This window comes from Toxotes jaculatrix, chromosome 18 (genome assembly GCF_017976425.1).
Source record: "Toxotes jaculatrix isolate fToxJac2 chromosome 18, fToxJac2.pri, whole genome shotgun sequence".
NCBI classification, from domain to species: Eukaryota; Metazoa; Chordata; class Actinopteri; family Toxotidae; genus Toxotes; species Toxotes jaculatrix.
The window spans coordinates 21,006,015-21,022,207 of NC_054411.1; the positions used below are offsets into that span (position 1 = coordinate 21,006,015).

General features: G+C 43.5%; 2 protein-coding genes and 1 non-coding gene across 3 annotated transcripts; 1 reads left to right on the forward strand and 2 right to left on the reverse strand.

Moving 5' to 3' along the window:
- The first annotated feature begins 2,397 nt into the window (after nt 1–2,397).
- Nucleotides 2,398–7,563, forward strand: gps1 (G protein pathway suppressor 1). Its single transcript, XM_041061977.1, has 14 exons — nt 2,398–2,540; nt 3,860–3,952; nt 4,050–4,231; nt 4,344–4,508; nt 4,837–4,972; nt 5,164–5,241; nt 5,376–5,436; nt 5,725–5,810; nt 5,949–6,043; nt 6,151–6,256; nt 6,392–6,472; nt 6,589–6,726; nt 6,822–6,956; nt 7,092–7,563. The coding sequence occupies exons 1-14, from the start codon at nt 2,508–2,510 to the stop codon at nt 7,164–7,166; spliced, it is 1,464 nt and encodes a 487-aa protein (XP_040917911.1). The 5' UTR covers nt 2,398–2,507; the 3' UTR covers nt 7,167–7,563.
- Nucleotides 7,564–7,783: 220 nt separating this feature from the next.
- Nucleotides 7,784–13,852, reverse strand: LOC121198108 (fructose-bisphosphate aldolase A-like). The gene is made up of 8 exons (XM_041061978.1): nt 13,699–13,852; nt 12,445–12,562; nt 11,357–11,623; nt 10,494–10,654; nt 10,098–10,181; nt 9,704–9,878; nt 9,395–9,594; nt 7,784–8,387 (listed from the first exon to the last, which is right to left on the reverse strand). The coding sequence occupies exons 2-8, from the start codon at nt 12,554–12,556 to the stop codon at nt 8,292–8,294; spliced, it is 1,095 nt and encodes a 364-aa protein (XP_040917912.1). The 5' UTR covers nt 12,557–12,562; nt 13,699–13,852; the 3' UTR covers nt 7,784–8,291.
- Nucleotides 13,853–15,316: 1,464 nt separating this feature from the next.
- LOC121199151 lies at nt 15,317–15,515 on the reverse strand. Its single transcript, XR_005896407.1, has one exon. It is a non-coding gene; the product is annotated as a U2 spliceosomal RNA (small nuclear RNA).
- Nucleotides 15,516–16,193: the final 678 nt, after the last annotated feature.

Below are 16,193 nucleotides of genomic sequence, written 5' to 3' on the forward strand. Positions count from 1 at the left end.
TTGCAGCCTCCAGAATTTCAACTCAATTTATTTATTTACAAAGCACCAAAATCATAACAGAAGTTATCTAAGGTCACTAATGATCACACCTCTCTTAAACAGTTTGAACAAACACTGAACATTAAAACCTTCATTGTCTGTTTATGTTCAAAATAATAAAAATTACAAGAAAACAATTACCAAAAAAAAACTTCATGAAGGAGGATCTATTGCTGGAATAACAATTATTATTATTATTATTATTATTATTATTATTAATAATAATAATAATAATAATAATAATAATAATAATAATAATAATAATTTCCTTCAAAGATCTGAGTCAAAGATCTGACTACTTCATTCATCTCAGATAGTTGCATCAGTCATTGGCAGTCCTGTAAGTCACTGTGTGATTAAAATGAACCACTGATAGCTTATTGGCTATTAATAGCCTTAATAATGGGGATTGTGTGCTGTGACGTGCAGCAGAGGATAGTGAAGTGCCTGGTCAGCATCCACAGGATAGGAGGGAGGGAGGGAGGGAGGGAGATTAAACCGGTCAGTGTTTCACAGAGATCTCGACTGATTTGATGGATTTTACCCAGATATTTGTTCTCACAACGCAGCCATAAAAAGCAGGGATCAGAGCCACGGTTCTCTTAACTTCTTGGTCCAGTCTGACAAACTCAAACACAAATCTGGACGTGATGAAAGAGCAACTACGCGTCTATCATGTCCACAGTCATCTCTGTTCACGTCTACAAGGGTATATAATTGAGGCAATAAACAAATCTAGTTCTATGAGTGATAACTCACAGTATTCAACAGGTCTCCTGCAGTTCAGTCATTTACTGTCATTCATTTCATTTCCTACCTATAATGTGTGGGCAAAAACATTACAACCAGGCCTCTCAGAACATCCACAATATTTTATCATCAGAAGACAAGATGTGAAATCCTCTTTACATGTGACCTTTTCATGAAGCAGTCTCTGACAATTTGTTGCTAGTCCGATTCATGAACGGGGCGAAGGGGAGCCATGGACAGACACCAACTACAGACACAGCATGGAGTTTTTTTTCCATTATGGTGGCGAAAAGGCTTAGAATACAAAATAGAGGAAAGAATTAGAGAGAAGAGTAATTAATGTCAGGCTGAAAAGTTCTGTTCCACTGATCTCTTGCAGCTGAAAGCCTTAGTATAAAAGATGTCCACTTCAACCACTGGAGGTCAGCAAATATCTGATTTTCAGCTGATGTTCAGTTACTTTTTACACTAGGCTGTGGGCTTCAGTTCCCTTCCAAGTGACTGACATGCAGCTCATTTGGAGTGAGTGTGTTCCTAATTCTGTGTGTATTATATAGAGGTCTAAACGTCCTCCTTAATGTGGCCATCTCTGGTTTAATGGCTGCATGTTTAATGGCTCCTATGTGGATTTACAGCATATGTAGCTGTGAATCTCATGAAGTCAAAGAAGACAAGTCTCGCTGCCCATGATTCAACTCTTCTTGGATGACTGAGAGTGGTCCCAGAGATCTCTGGAACTCTTTGATCACCACCACCAGGAAAAAGGAATAAATGTGGGTGAGAGGTTAGGAATGAAAAAAAAAAAAAAAAAAATCATGGACCCATCTTGTGAAAATGTTTCAGCAACAGAAAAACTGCCTGCAGCTCTGAAAGGCTCATATGTCAGTGCCTTTGTTGCTCCTGCCAAATGCCGTTCATTTGTGTTTGTACAGTCCTCCCCAACTTGTTTCAACAGGTACATACTGATTAGTCACAAACGTACAGAGAAATTTCAAAGACAATAATACAATATTTACGCACAGTACATGTAATAGCTACATAGCCTACTCCAAATATTTTACAATTACTCACCACCAATATCACTCCAAGAGCATTAAGGTGACATCCATGGCTTCTCTCACTCCATTGCCTTATACTGATGAAACATGGAGAGGTTGTTTGAGGTGTGGAGAAATGTAGCCGTGGCCGTGATGCTCCAACCAGGTGCCCCTTATTGCACTAGAACTTAGAGTGCAGTGAATTACACGTCTGGCCAGATCACTTGCCCCAAACTTCAGTTCCACCTGGCTGCATTTTATTTGGAAGTATCCACCACTAAGGCTCAGCTGACATAGCACCTTAAGGTGTTAGAGCCCGTCTTAATGAGCGTACCAGTGCCAAAATGTTTCAAGTATTTTGTTTTGTACTTTAAATATCCCTAAGTTTAGTTTTAGCAAGTTTAAGCAGGTGATAAATACAGTGAATCTAGAAAATTATTCCTTATTCCACAGCAAAGAAAATGGGAAGTTAGGGTGTTTAACAGGCGCCCAGAAACCACGTCACAGTGGGTTTACACCACTGTGTCGCGAGGTGAAACTGCGCCCTCCCGCGAGCCGTAGAGAGGTGCCTTTCCTCAGACCTGGAGTCAGTTCGGCTGCTGGAGTGACCGCTGCACATCAACACCTTCATGCTATACTGTCCCTGTAACGATAACGACACTGACGTCCGAAAAAAATAAAATGCCTTTACCTGTGCAAGTGTTTAACTTTCAGGTAAGTCACTGCTGTTTGTTGTTTCCATCCAGCGAAGACTGCGCAAACTGTACATGTATCTTCAGTAACAGTGCACCAACCTTAAGCTAGCAGTTGGGTAACTAGCTTAAGCTACAGAAACTACGGCTGTCATGACCATAGATCGCAATTAAACAACACAGCGTCATTAGTGCCTTTTGTTGAACTAGGCATACGAATCGTTTACGAAGAATCAACTTAAAATTCAGTTTCAAAACTGGTTGTCATTTTTTGCTAAAGGTTATTCCCCACCCCAGTTATAGTGCATCTTAGGGAGAAAACGAAGCTAGAACAGCTAATGAATGAGATATATTTTGAGTTAATTACTGATCGGAGCATGGGATTATGTCGAATCGAGGAATGCCCTCAACATTTCATTAAACGTTTTGTCTGCTAGTGAGGTAAACCATTTGAGACTGACAGATTTATTGGAGTTTACAACTGAAGGCTAACAACCGGTTGAAGGCCTCCTTTGGCTAACAACATCAACAGTGACGGTAGCGGTGTTGTTATAATGGTTAGGCACACTGGCAAAACAACAAATGACGCTTGTAGTTAACTATAACAGAGGTAGAGACACCGCAAGTTCTCCAGCCAATGCGAAACAAACCATAGGCTGAAGAACAATTTGTGTTTATTATTGTAGCCTGTCGCTAACGGAAGCTAGCATTGCCTAGCTAACTTCCTGCTAGCAGTCATATCAGTTCTAAATAATAGCTAATGTTGCTGTATGTGTAGCCACTGATAGTACTTCTGCAAGACGTTTTTTCTTACCAACGTAGCCTAATATCAACGACAGCGACCAGCGTCTGAGTGTACCACCTTCCACTTCATCAGCCATGTTTAAAAGCTAAAACATGGCTAACTCACGTTAACGTTCCTTCAGGAATCAAGCATGGACATTTTACCTTTCTCGTTACCAACCGTATATCCTGTTTAGAACAAGGCTTGAGGCTGACTGTGACTAATTGTTTGCATTTGCATACATTCTGTAAATCCAGGGGCAGGACGACGTTTCCAGTACAATGAATATTCACATCACTATTCACTAATACATTGACAACTATTATTAGCAATGTGAACGAGCTCGAGAAACTGTTTCCAAAGCTCGTTTACATTTGCATCAGAGCAAAATAAAAAGGATTTGCTTATTGGAAAAGAGACATTAGTCATCCCCTCAATGAATTCATGAAACCTTTTATTACAGCATAATTTGTTGTAATTTTATTTTCATGTTATGTTAACATCAGATCTCGCAGTGTGATGTCTGCTAAACCCTGTGTCTGGTGTGTTTATCCCAGGGCTCTGTGGAGCCCATGCAGATTGATGCAGACCCCCAGGAAGACCAGCAGAACGCTCCTGACACCAACTACATCGTGGAGAACCCAACACTGGTATTGACCTGTCAGACGTGATACTGTCACCTGAACATTTCAGTGCCGCAGCTCTTGACATTGTTGTAATCTCTCACCTGTGCCTGATTTCTTACAGGACCTGGAGCAGTATGCGACCAGCTACAGCGGATTAATGCGCATTGAAAGGCTTCAGTTCATTGCCGAGCATTGCCCTCAGCTCCGAGTGGAAGCCTTGAAGATGGCTCTCACCTTCGTCCAGAGGACCTTCAATGTGGATACTTACGAAGAGATCCACCGCAAACTCACTGAGGCTACACGGTATTACATTTAATGACCTTCTAGGAATTACTCTTGCTAGTAAATTACTCAGCATCTCATATGAGTTGTTGTATCTCTCTCTCTCTCTCTCTCTCTCTCTCTCTCTCTCTAGGGAAGTACAGGGTGTACCAGACACAGTGCCTGAAGGTGGTGTTGCTCCCCCTCCCTTGGACTCAGCGTGGGCAGAGTCCACCAGGAAAAAGGCTCTGCTCAAACTGGAGAAACTGGACACTGATCTGAAGAACTACAAGGGAAACTCCATCAAAGAGAGCATCAGGTATGAATGCAGAAGTCACGGTGCGTTTATTAGCAGCAGTGTTCTCACAGAAAACCTTAAGAACTTTGTTTTCAGAGTCTCCACTTTTCAGGAATTTTCTATTTAGCAAGTTTAAAGAAAAACTCACAAAGTTGAATTTAGTAAATACTAATAGATACAATGCATCTTGGGTGCATTCACACCTGCACTTAGAGCTGTCCATCTGTGATCAGATCACCCAGAGACACATGTTAATACCGGGTCTGAGCAGAGCCTCGCCCCCTTCCCTTACACTTAGCCCCTCTTTATCTCCCTCTCACCTTCCCTCCTTTCTGTCCTTCCACCCCAGGAGAGGCCACGATGACTTAGGAGACCATTACCTGGACTGTGGTGACCTCAGTAACGCCCTCAAGTGCTACTCCCGAGCCAGAGACTACTGCACCAGTGCAAAGCATGTCATCAACATGTGTCTGAATGTCATCAAGGTAAAGCAGGATGGAACCACAGCTAATATTCATTGCAAATACATCAACAATTTTGTTATACTACACCTTCATGATTTAATAATTGTTTGAACTTTTAACTGTGGGTGTGATTCCACCGGGAAAGGTTTCAAGAGTTCACCTTCAGCAAACTGATCGTGCAAACGTATAAATCCTCTCCTCTGTGCCCTCAGGTTAGTGTTTACCTCCAGAACTGGTCCCATGTACTGAGCTACGTCAACAAGGCAGAATCCACGCCAGAGATAGCAGAGGTCAGTTCTCACGCTCATCTTACACTGCAGTGTCCGGACTGTGTTTAACACACTGTGTGTTTCCAGCTTTAGCTTTTGTTTCTTGAAGCTTGTTACTGTGATGACAAATGTCGTTTCTCTTTCTTTTTGTTTAGCAAAGAGGAGAGCGAGATAGCCAAAACCAAGCAGTCCTCACCAAATTAAAGTGTGCTGCAGGTAAGGCAGCAGCCAGGCTCTGTGACGCTAAGGTCGCCCACTACAACCGGAAGTTTAGGTTTAGTCCATGGTTACTGTGTTTGGAAGATCAGCTGAGCGGTTGCTGCCTGGTAACCACGACTGCTCTCATCTTCTCAAAGTACAGATAAATATGAACAGATTTCTCATACTGTCATATTTCAGAAACAGCCAGTAGCAGCTGCTCTCTCTAGAGCAATTATTTCTCATGTTTTGGAGGATATAGTGGTTGGTATATTTTAAGTCTTATCCCGTTTGTTGGTGTTCCAGGCCTGGCAGAGTTGGCCTCCCGGAAATACAAACCAGCTGCCAAGTGCTTCCTGCAGGCGTCCTTTGACCACTGTGACTGTCCAGAGGTGAGTACTGCAACTTCATCTAACAAAGGCATTAAAAGAAGTAAAACTCTTGTTTTCAAAACCAGGATAATGTTCAGTTCAAAAAGTTGTCCCGATTAAAAAAAAATGTGTGTTTGTGGGGCGTGTTGTTCCCTGCAGCTTCTGTCACCCAGTAACGTAGCCGTGTACGGGGGCTTGTGTGCTTTGGCCACGTTCGACAGGCAGGAGCTCCAACGTAACGTCATCTCCAGCAGGTAGGAGGTCGTAGTTCATGGTGACTGAAGACTGTCTCGGTACGTTTATTGAATATAGATCCGTATCGTAATCTTTTCTTTCTTTTTTTTTTGTCTTTCATTCTCAGCTCCTTTAAGTTATTTCTAGAGTTGGAGCCTCAGATCCGTGACATCATCTTCAAGTTCTACGAGTCCAAGTACGCGTCCTGTCTCAAGCTGCTGGATGAAATGAAGGTCAGAGCGGAAACCTTTGCGTTAAGACTCACACACAGTTATGGTTATGATGGAATAATTACATGACATGGCTAATAAATGATGTTAGACTTTTAGATTGTGTATGGAGATGAGCGACTGTGGTGTTTCCTCCAGGATAACCTGCTGTTGGACATGTATCTGGCCCCGCATGTCAAGACACTGTACAGCCAGATCAGGAACAGAGCCCTCATTCAGGTGAGATGGAACCTTATGGTGATCACTTATGAGAAAAGGCATCAGTTGGGAATGCATTATGTCAAGCAGTGTCCTCACAAAGATATAAGTACAAGTGTGTGTGTGTGTGTTTTCAGTATTTCAGCCCTTACGTGTCAGCGGACATGACTAAGATGGCTCAGGCCTTCAACACCACAGTAGCGGCTCTGGAAGACGAGCTGACCCAGCTCATACTAGAGGGGCTCATCAACGCCCGGATCGACTCCCATAGCAAGGTGGAAAAACCCACACGCAATGAAAACAGTTAAAGCAAGTCATTTCTCATTTGAATCCGTTCTCATTTGAACCGCTCACTCTGATGTGCCGCTAGATCCTCTACGCGAGGGACGTGGACCAGAGGAGCACCACGTTTGAGAAGTCGCTCCACATGGGCAAAGAGTTCCAGAGACGAGCCAAAGCCATGATCCTCCGAGCTGCTGTGCTGCGCAACCAGATCCATGTCAAGGTAACTAAAAAAAAAAAAACAGACTTGATGAATATAATTGTAAGAATTTTTTAACTAAGTGAAAACCGTATCAGTGTAAACAGCAAACACACGTGAGAGAGAAAACCTCACCCGTATTTTGCCTCCCCTCCCCAGTCTCCACCCAGAGAAGGCAGCCAGGGTGAGCTGACACCAGCCAACAGCCAGACCAGGATGAGCACCAACATGTGAGGAGGAAGTCCTCTTCTCAGTCTGCACCTTGACCCTGCTCCTGCTGACAACCAACCGACCAGAGGGGGACGAATCACCTGTGCATCAACACCAACCACAACCACCTACTGTTTCTCACTGAAGACAGAAAACAACACAATGTAAAGACTCTTATGTTCTCAAAGGATCTCTGTTATCCCTGATGATACAGGGAATACAACCTTTTGTTAGTCTGAAGATGTTGGAGATTTGGACAAGATGGAAATGTTTTTGTTTGTTTTGGTTTTTTTTTGGATGACAATTCAGCACTTCAGCTGTAAGTTACTGGTAGGAGATGCACTTTGTTCTGCTCACATGATGGAAGCCTCATTAACAGAAACAAGGTTTTAAAAAAATAAAAACGCCTACCCGAAACATACACTGGGTGGTCCTCTTTCTCCGTTAGCCGTTTCCAGCGCCACGCTGTCGGTGGAATATTCAACCAGTAGCTGGAGCTTCCTGAGGCTGAGAGTCACAGTGAACATAACCACCGATGTGAAGCTGAGAATGTATCATAATACATTGGACTCATCATTAATATGAAATTATTGGAATCAATAAAAAAAAATACACAAACCAATCAAAACAACAGGACATAATCAGTCGTGGGATCTTTTAATTTTGTACTTCTTTCCAGTGTTTACACTCTAATACTGTAGATACATCACAACATCCTCTACAATGTCTCCCCTCAGCTGTTGGTTCAGTGGACAATTGAAGGCACATGTACTTTTTAAAGACAATGTCAGGAACAACAAATGAAGACAAGGGGAAGACAACACTGTAGAGGAACTCTCTGCTCTCTCTGTATGCAGGGTTTAAGTGCACAAACGCAAAATAAAGTGACAACACACTGGGGCAACATTTTACAAGTCCGAAGTCAAACTCAATGGGAGGACAGACCTGGAGTATAGTAGTCATCTTTTCCCAAATCACAATGTTTTTCTATCATTTGGTTCTCATTGCTAATGAAATAAGGTTTGAATGGTTGGCTGGTGAGTGTGACTGGGGAGATTACTGGCTCTGGGGGGGGTTGTGATAGGAAAGAGTGGAGTGACAGGGTGGAATGGGGGTGACGTGCGTTGAGGGGATGCGGCTCGGCAGACTTCAGTAGGCGTGGTTAGCCACAAACAGGGACTCCTGAGCCGCTGCTCCCTTGTCTCCAGAGGACACGTACTTCCCCAGAGCGGCCTGGCTGTTATTCTGTGGAGAAACATGCGTATTTGTTTAAAAAAAAAAAAAAAACAACATTGACTGGAAAACATTAGTGTGAGTATGAACTGCTGTTATCCAGTGTGACCAAACAAACCAGACCCACTACATTTACATCTGCCTGTGCTTATGTATTTCAGTTTTCTACTTTATACATCTGACTACTACAAATAAACTAAAATAATGTGGTTGCATAAATATGCACACACTTAAACAAATACTTTGTTGAAGCACCTTTTGATTTGATTACAGCACTCCATCTTTTTGGGTAGGAGTCTATCAGCATGGCACATTTTGACTTGGCAATATTTGCCCACTCTTCTTTGCAAAAACCCTTCAAATCTGTCACAGTGCTTCTCCTGTGCAGGAGATTGTTGTCACACGTACTACACAGCCAGTACTGGCCAGAAATTCCTGCAGCTCCTTTAATGTTGCTGTAGGCCTCTTGGCAGCCTCCCTGACCTGTTTTCTTCTCGTCTTTTCATCAATTTTGGATGGACGTCCAGTTCTTTGTAATGCCACTGTTGCGCCATATTTTCTCCACTTAATGATGACTGTCTTCACTGTGTTCCATGGTATATCTAATGCCTTGGAAATTCTTGTGTACCCTTCTCCTGACCGATACCTTTTAACAATGAGATCCACTCCTCTGATGCTTTGGAAGCTCTCTGCAGACCATGGCTTTTGCTGTGAGATGTGACTAAGAGAACATCAGGAAACGCCTACTAGAATAGCTGAGCTTCATTTGGGGTTAATCAGAGGCACTAAATAATGTCAGGTGTGTACCGACTCCTATTTAACATGAGATTTCAGTTTGTTTTTCCAATTGAGTTGTACATGCTAAAGGTCACGTTGACCTCACTATGTCAAATAATGTCAAAATAATAAAGTAGTTCCGACAGCAGCCACCTTAAGGCCTTATCATTTCAGTCAGTGCTTTAGTGGTTCACTAATTTTTTTCTTTCTTTCTCCTCCTCCTCCTGCTCCTCCCTCCTTACCAGGGCTCTCTTGATGTACTCCTCCTGACAGGCCTTGCCGTTCTCCTTCTTGCCCCCCCAGGCCTTCAGTGCTGAGGCCTGCAGCGCCCGGCCATAGGAGAAGGTGAGGGCCCAGGGCCTGTGAAGGGGACACTGGTTGATCGCGTTCAGGTTGATGCTGGCCTCCTCCTCACTCTGGCCGCCGGACAGAAAGGTCACGCCTGGGGGGGAGAAGAATGCACAGAAGGACGGTCAGGTGGACATGAGGTGTACATACATACACGTGTATCTATATATATTCAATTGCATATCCTTCTATATCCATCTCACCTGGCACAGCTGGGGGTACGGTGCGACGCAGGGCGGTGACGGTGGCCATGGCAATCTCTTGAGGGCTGTACTTTTTGGAGCAGGAGTGTCCGGCGGTCACCATGTTGGGTTTGAGCAGAGTGCCCTCCAGGTAGACATGGTGGTCAGACAGGGCCTTGTAGACAGCTGCCAACACCTGAGACAGAGAGGAACACATCTCCATTCCCTCAGTTTCACTGATAGTGATGAAGGATGATGCTGCTGCTGCTCTGTCGCTGTGTGTAAGAACTGAAATGCATTTCAGCATGACACTATTGTGTCTGTTATATGTCTGTTATATGTTATATGTGGACTGTTATGTCAGCTGTCCTCCTCCTCCTCCTCCTCTGCTGGACCTGTCCCCGCCATCACTCACCTTCTCAGTCACATACTGGCACCGCTGCAGGTCATGGTCACCGTCTGGGAGAATCTCAGGCTCCACGATGGGCACGATGCCATGCTGAGAGGGAGACAGCCGGGGGAGAAAGTTGGATGGTGGATGGAAGAGCACACGGCAACCGGTGTCACAACAACAGACAACAGAACTTCCTCTCTTGGGGTTGTGACTTGTGTACTAACGGTTACACAGTTAGTTAGAAGAGAACCAGATGGGGCCAACAGCGTGCTGAGTTGTGTAACAGCTGTTTGTGTTACATCACTGCATTGAGAAAGTGGGTTCTTTGACTGAGCTCTGACAGAGCTTGGAATGTAAATGTGCATAGTGTGAGTGTGTGTATGTGTGTGAGTATGTGTGTGTGAGAGTGTGTCTAACCATCTGGCAGATGCTGGCGTAGCGGGCCAACACGTTGGCGTTCTCCATGATGGCCAGCTGGGACGGGGTGGTGGGGGTGATCTTTAACACACAGCGCCACTTGGCAAAGTCAGCACCGTCCTTCTTGTACTGAGCACAGCGCTCATAGAGCCCATCCAGACCTGTCAGAGACAGAGGACAGACGGGGAGGTGTCATTCACAAGTGTAGTTTTCTATGTATTTTCTGATAGGCTGGCTGTAGGTGCATGTAAACCAGAGGAGAGGTTTGATGTCTAATTTCTTAGTTATATTATAAAGAGTTATATTATAAATATAATATGATCTGTGGTCCAGATCAGCTGACGGGCAGACGTGGACAAAGAACAGGTCTGAAGTAATGTCAGCCAGGGTGGGAGTGAAAGACAGACAGCAACAGAGAGCTAACACGTCTGCTAACACATCTGCAAATGAAAACACAGGCAGACAGTAATTGCACTAAGCTAGGCTAATATTCCCTTTCAGAAATTTCTTAGCCATCCTCACCCTTCTGACCAATCAGAGAAGGCTGAAGTCATGGGTGTTAGCTCACAGCTGTCAATCAATACACGAACACACACTTCTGTGGCCTGTACTACGAAGCAGGATCTAACCCTGACCCCCCCCCCCCAACAGCTGAGCTGGTACATTCAAACTAAACCCTCTGATGTCTTTTTCATGTTTATAATAAATTGTTTTTAATTTTGATTTTTAAATTTTGGTCAGGTTTTTGTTTTTGTAGAAAGACATGAACTTGTTCAGATTCATATAACCTTTGCTCGTTTCGATCTGTCTTTTGATACCAGTGTTTCTGCCTGCGTTCACTGTGGTAAAGAGCACTTCTATACCTTGAGTGGTGGTCTCTCCATTGGTGCCGGCGAGGGGAACCACACCCTTGTCCACCTTGATGCCCACCACCATGCCCTTCTCTTTGACCAGCTGGGAGAAGAGTTTGCCGTCGTCTGTCTTTTGGTAGAGCGTCTCGTGGAAGAAGATGACGCCGCCGATGCAGGGATTGACCCGGTCGTCAGCGGTGAAGAGGAGCTGGCGGTAAAGCCGCCTGTTCTCCTCTGTGTTCTCTGTGTTGATGCTCTGGAAGCGCTTGGCCATGCTTCCTGGAGAGGACGGGAAAGAGGGAGAAGACTGTCACTGGAGAAGCTACTTTACAAACTGGCAAGCTGTCAAAGGCCAGGTTGGACATAACAACACCAATAACAATAACAATAATAATAATAAACTTTTAAAATCACCACTAAGACAAGTTAGTAATTAGTTAAGACTAAAACTTTTTATAGCACTACCATCTAGTGGTCATTCGAAGAAATGCAGGTTAAGCCACTCGTGACTTAAAACTCATCTTTGCAAGGGTGAAACTGTAAAAACGAGTGCACAAATTCTCATTAACACACACATATTAAAGTGGTGGTGTCTTTTTAAAAGCTCGCTGTCATCGTTTGTGTTGCGCAGCCGGAAAGTATATGTCAATCAAATATGACACAACTGCATTCCAACACTGAAGGAGACAGAAAATGTTGTAATGATCACATAGATGTTTTCACACATGTTGTGAAACATGTTTCCTCTGTCTCATCTTTAAACCGAATGCAGTGAGATACTCACTTTTTGACTCCAATGATAATATAGATATTTGAGAGTTTAAAAAAAAGTACACCAATACTGATGCCTACAGTGACACTGATTCATCTTTGTATGTGCTTTTATATTTCTATATTGTAAAAAGTCAATATAGTTCCAAACATGCTGCCAATAGATCATTTCCACTGTGATTACGGGGGTTACTGAATTGGACTGTGATCATCAGGGTTATAACAGAATGAGTGTGATCCTGTTCCAGGCCATTCATTCCTGCCTCTTCCTCCTGTACAGGGCACACACACACACACACACAGTCTGCCTGTGCCTGCTGCAGTCATACCTGTGGATTCATCAGCTGCCAGGATGCCCTTCCCAGCGGCTACGATCCTCTGAGCGATATCGCTGAGCTCCTTCTTTTGCTCAGTACTCAGGAAGGGATACGCGTGAGTCATGTTTGACTGTGATAGAGACAAGAAAAGAAGGAGAAAAATCAATACTGACTTATTTTGAAGTAACTCCAAACATTAGTTTAATAGACACAGATAGAGAAAATTAAAGCACAAGGAAGAAAATCAAATCAAATCAGGAGAGACCCCCACAGCTGTGTTTTCCCTGCATGGTCTTAAAGCTAACCACTGAGAGCTTTCCACACTCTAATGAGGAAAATAGTCCACATGGTATACATTCCTACCCCCTCACCTCTACATACATACATCCATATACAAATAAAACAGAATTCAATAAAGAAAAACGAAGTAAATATCACTTTAGAGGCACTTTGCCTTGAAGTATATGGACATATTCATACCTGTGTGTATTTACAGTCACAAAACTACTACTATGATACTTTATGTAACACTTGTATACTTTTACTTGAGTGTGATTTTGTGATTTTACACACATTTAACCTTTTTAAATCCCCTCAACATAATTTAACCCCTCCTTAAAGAAGTCCTAAAATGTCTTCAGTGACCTAAAACCTTCACCATCGCCCCCTTGAAGGACTCCAGGCGCCCCTTTAATTACAAGCAGGTACCGGTCACAGCGACCATTTCTACCCGTGAAAACTGCGTCATGTTTGGTGAGAACCAACTGTCACAGTCTCACCGAAACTTTACCTCTGACTACTTTACGGTCCAAAACACTTGTCCCAACAGTTTCAACCGACGGACTCTTCAGAAAAAAAAAGCTAATCATTTTAAAAACGACATTGCCTCGCATGTACTTCAAATACAGTAAACTGCTGTACATTAGTAACAGAACGTAGCAGTCTCTCGTGGCGGTACTTCCGCGTCCTTGTCAAGCCATCTGAATGACTTTGAATCATACTGGGAGTTCCCAATGATCAGTGGGCCTTAAGAAAAAAACTCAGGAAAGACGAGTTGACTTTTAAGCTACACTAATTCGCATTATAATAGCATCAGTCAAAACAGCAAAGCTACAAAGCTCCTTGAAAATTCAACAATAAAGGCACGACAAGCTAACTCTTATAAACTCCATAAGAAATGGAAATGACTAACACTGTTATCTTCTTAGCTAATATTTTAAATTCTTGGATATATTAGTATTGGATGGAGAATAATAGAAAACTCACCTGGTTGTTACTCCGGGCCAGAGACAAGAGAGAAGCGGACAGATGCAGGAAGCTGCAGTTTCAACAGGAGGGCGATGGTTACCGAGAGAAGGACGAAGAGGGCAACATCACAAGGGGGGGGGGCGAGGACACGGCGGGCGTCCTCCAATCAGAGCTCAGCATTCGTCAAGATTGACGCGCTGCTTCATCCAGTAGGAGGATGCTGTGGATGTGTCGTCGAGCTCTGACGGAGCTGTACGGAGATGCTGAAATACGATAAAACACCTAAACCCTTTTCCTTGTCTTACAGGTAACAGTTTATGAACTGAGCAAAAATCCTGCCAGACAGGTCGGAAGATGTTTCCTAGTTGCTTCACATGTATTCAAGAGATCTCAAATTTAACTCTAATTTCAGATTTTTACGTGTGAATCTTCTTCTCCTGAAGAAAGATGACTGTGAGCAAAGTGTAAACCAAGTCCAGGTCTGGGGCAGGTTACAGAGACTATGACTGAAGACAATTGAAGGCTTTTTCTGAGTAAGACGACTGAGCCCTCTCTACAGCTAACAGCCTATATGTAGCTACAGGGCCCAGCATGAGTCAATTGACCAGCACATGCACCATTAAGCTTGTATTTTGAACCAGATTGCTCTCAGCACCTTTCTGGAGATATACTTATCCAAACGTGACGGTGCATTAAATGCATTTATTTTACCAGCTAAGGTGAAAAGACTGATTGCTGTTGGTCTGCTCATCATCTGTTACCAGTAACACCTGCAGTGTGAGAAGTGCTTGTTGCCTGTGAGGCAAATGTGAGGGCAACACGGTCCCAGGCCACGCAGCTCTGGGCCTACGTGAGGATCCTCACATGCAGGATGCATGGGTGATACGTGACTAAAGCATCATCACATTAAGGAAACCCCACAGCTGCAGAGCCAGACAACCAGAGTAGTAACATGTGGACATTGACGTACATTTCAGATACGTTTAGTGTAGCACAGGTAGAGCGATCACATGCCTCAAAGTCATGATTACAAAATAAATAGGTGAACGTGACTGTCACGTGTTCAACTGCCTCAGAATAATCTGACAAAATCACGTTCATCACATGATGAAGAATCATTGGCTGAATAAGAAATCCGTTACAGTCTGTTCAGGCCACTCAGACAGTGTTATGCAACATAACCTCAGTGCTACTCTGAATCACTGATGCTTTTACCGTTGGGGTTGTAGAGACCAGGTTTAGAGCTCACTATGCAGCACACTTGACACACTGTGCTCTAACTCTTTCATTAAAACAGGCAAAGGTTTTACACATTACACACACATTTTTCAAACTCCACTCTTCCACATTTCCTTCTCACTCAGCGACTCACTGACTGACTCACTGACTCACCTTTTCCTCCCCTGCAGGAGTCAATTTGAGTTATCTGGCCTCACATTTGTTTGGGCGGCCTCACAGTGTGGCATCTAGGACATGTACCTAAAAGTAGGTAGACCCCATCTGCAGTACTGCAGTTCATACCATTCACCAGGCTGCACTAACTGTATTCATTTGAGTTTTTATACAACCATAGTACTAAGTCCTTCCAAATTACTCCATAAAAGTTGTGAAAGTTCCACAAATTAGTAAGTAAGTAAGAGTAGTGTCCTAAAGGACAGGTGATGAGAAAAGGAGGAAAACTGCTGAAGACAGAGGGAACGCCAGGTTCGAGAACAGCTTGAGATCCTCTAAAAAAAACGATATAACATGTTATCCTCTTATAGGGGACATATCAGATATTAAACTGATAAGAACAGATACTACACTTGATCTTGGCCAAAAGGCTGTGAAGCGATGAGGCCCAAGTGTTTGATGTCCAAATCAAGCTCTTGGTACAACTGCCACTTGTCGTGGTGTCAAGCCAGCCAAAAACAGCTTCAACTCATTGGTGTTGCTTGAGCGAGAGGATGAGGCGATGGCGAAAGAAGGAAGAGGAGAGGAATTGGAAGCGAGAGGAGGAGAGCTCTATGCAGTGGCGAGAGCATTTAAGAGTACAGAAATGTTTCTCAAAAAGGTAAACAAGTGTTTGTACCCTTTTAGGTACAAATTGGTACTTCTATTTCTGAGTGTGCAACATATCTTGTTATGCACACACTGTGTCCGTGTCTGTTATGCTGAGACTAGGAATCAGGCCAGGACTCAAAAGCAAAACCCCAAAGACAAGCAAAAGGAGTGAACGAAAATAAACCAAAATCACTGGAAGTGTCCAGGGCCAGGGAACAAAACAACCAAAAATCATCCACGCAGGAGAAAAATACTCAGAAACCAAACCAAACGAAAATACAAAACATCCTTACATGCAAACAGAGGAAATCAAGGTAAGTCCATGAGATGGGGGAAAAAATGCAAGGCACAGGTACAGGAACGAACATGGACACAGATGAACTGACAAGAACACAGGGCAACGACGAGACTTAAATACACAAGGCAATGGGCAACAGGTGAAACCAATTAGGGCGGGGCAGACAATCACA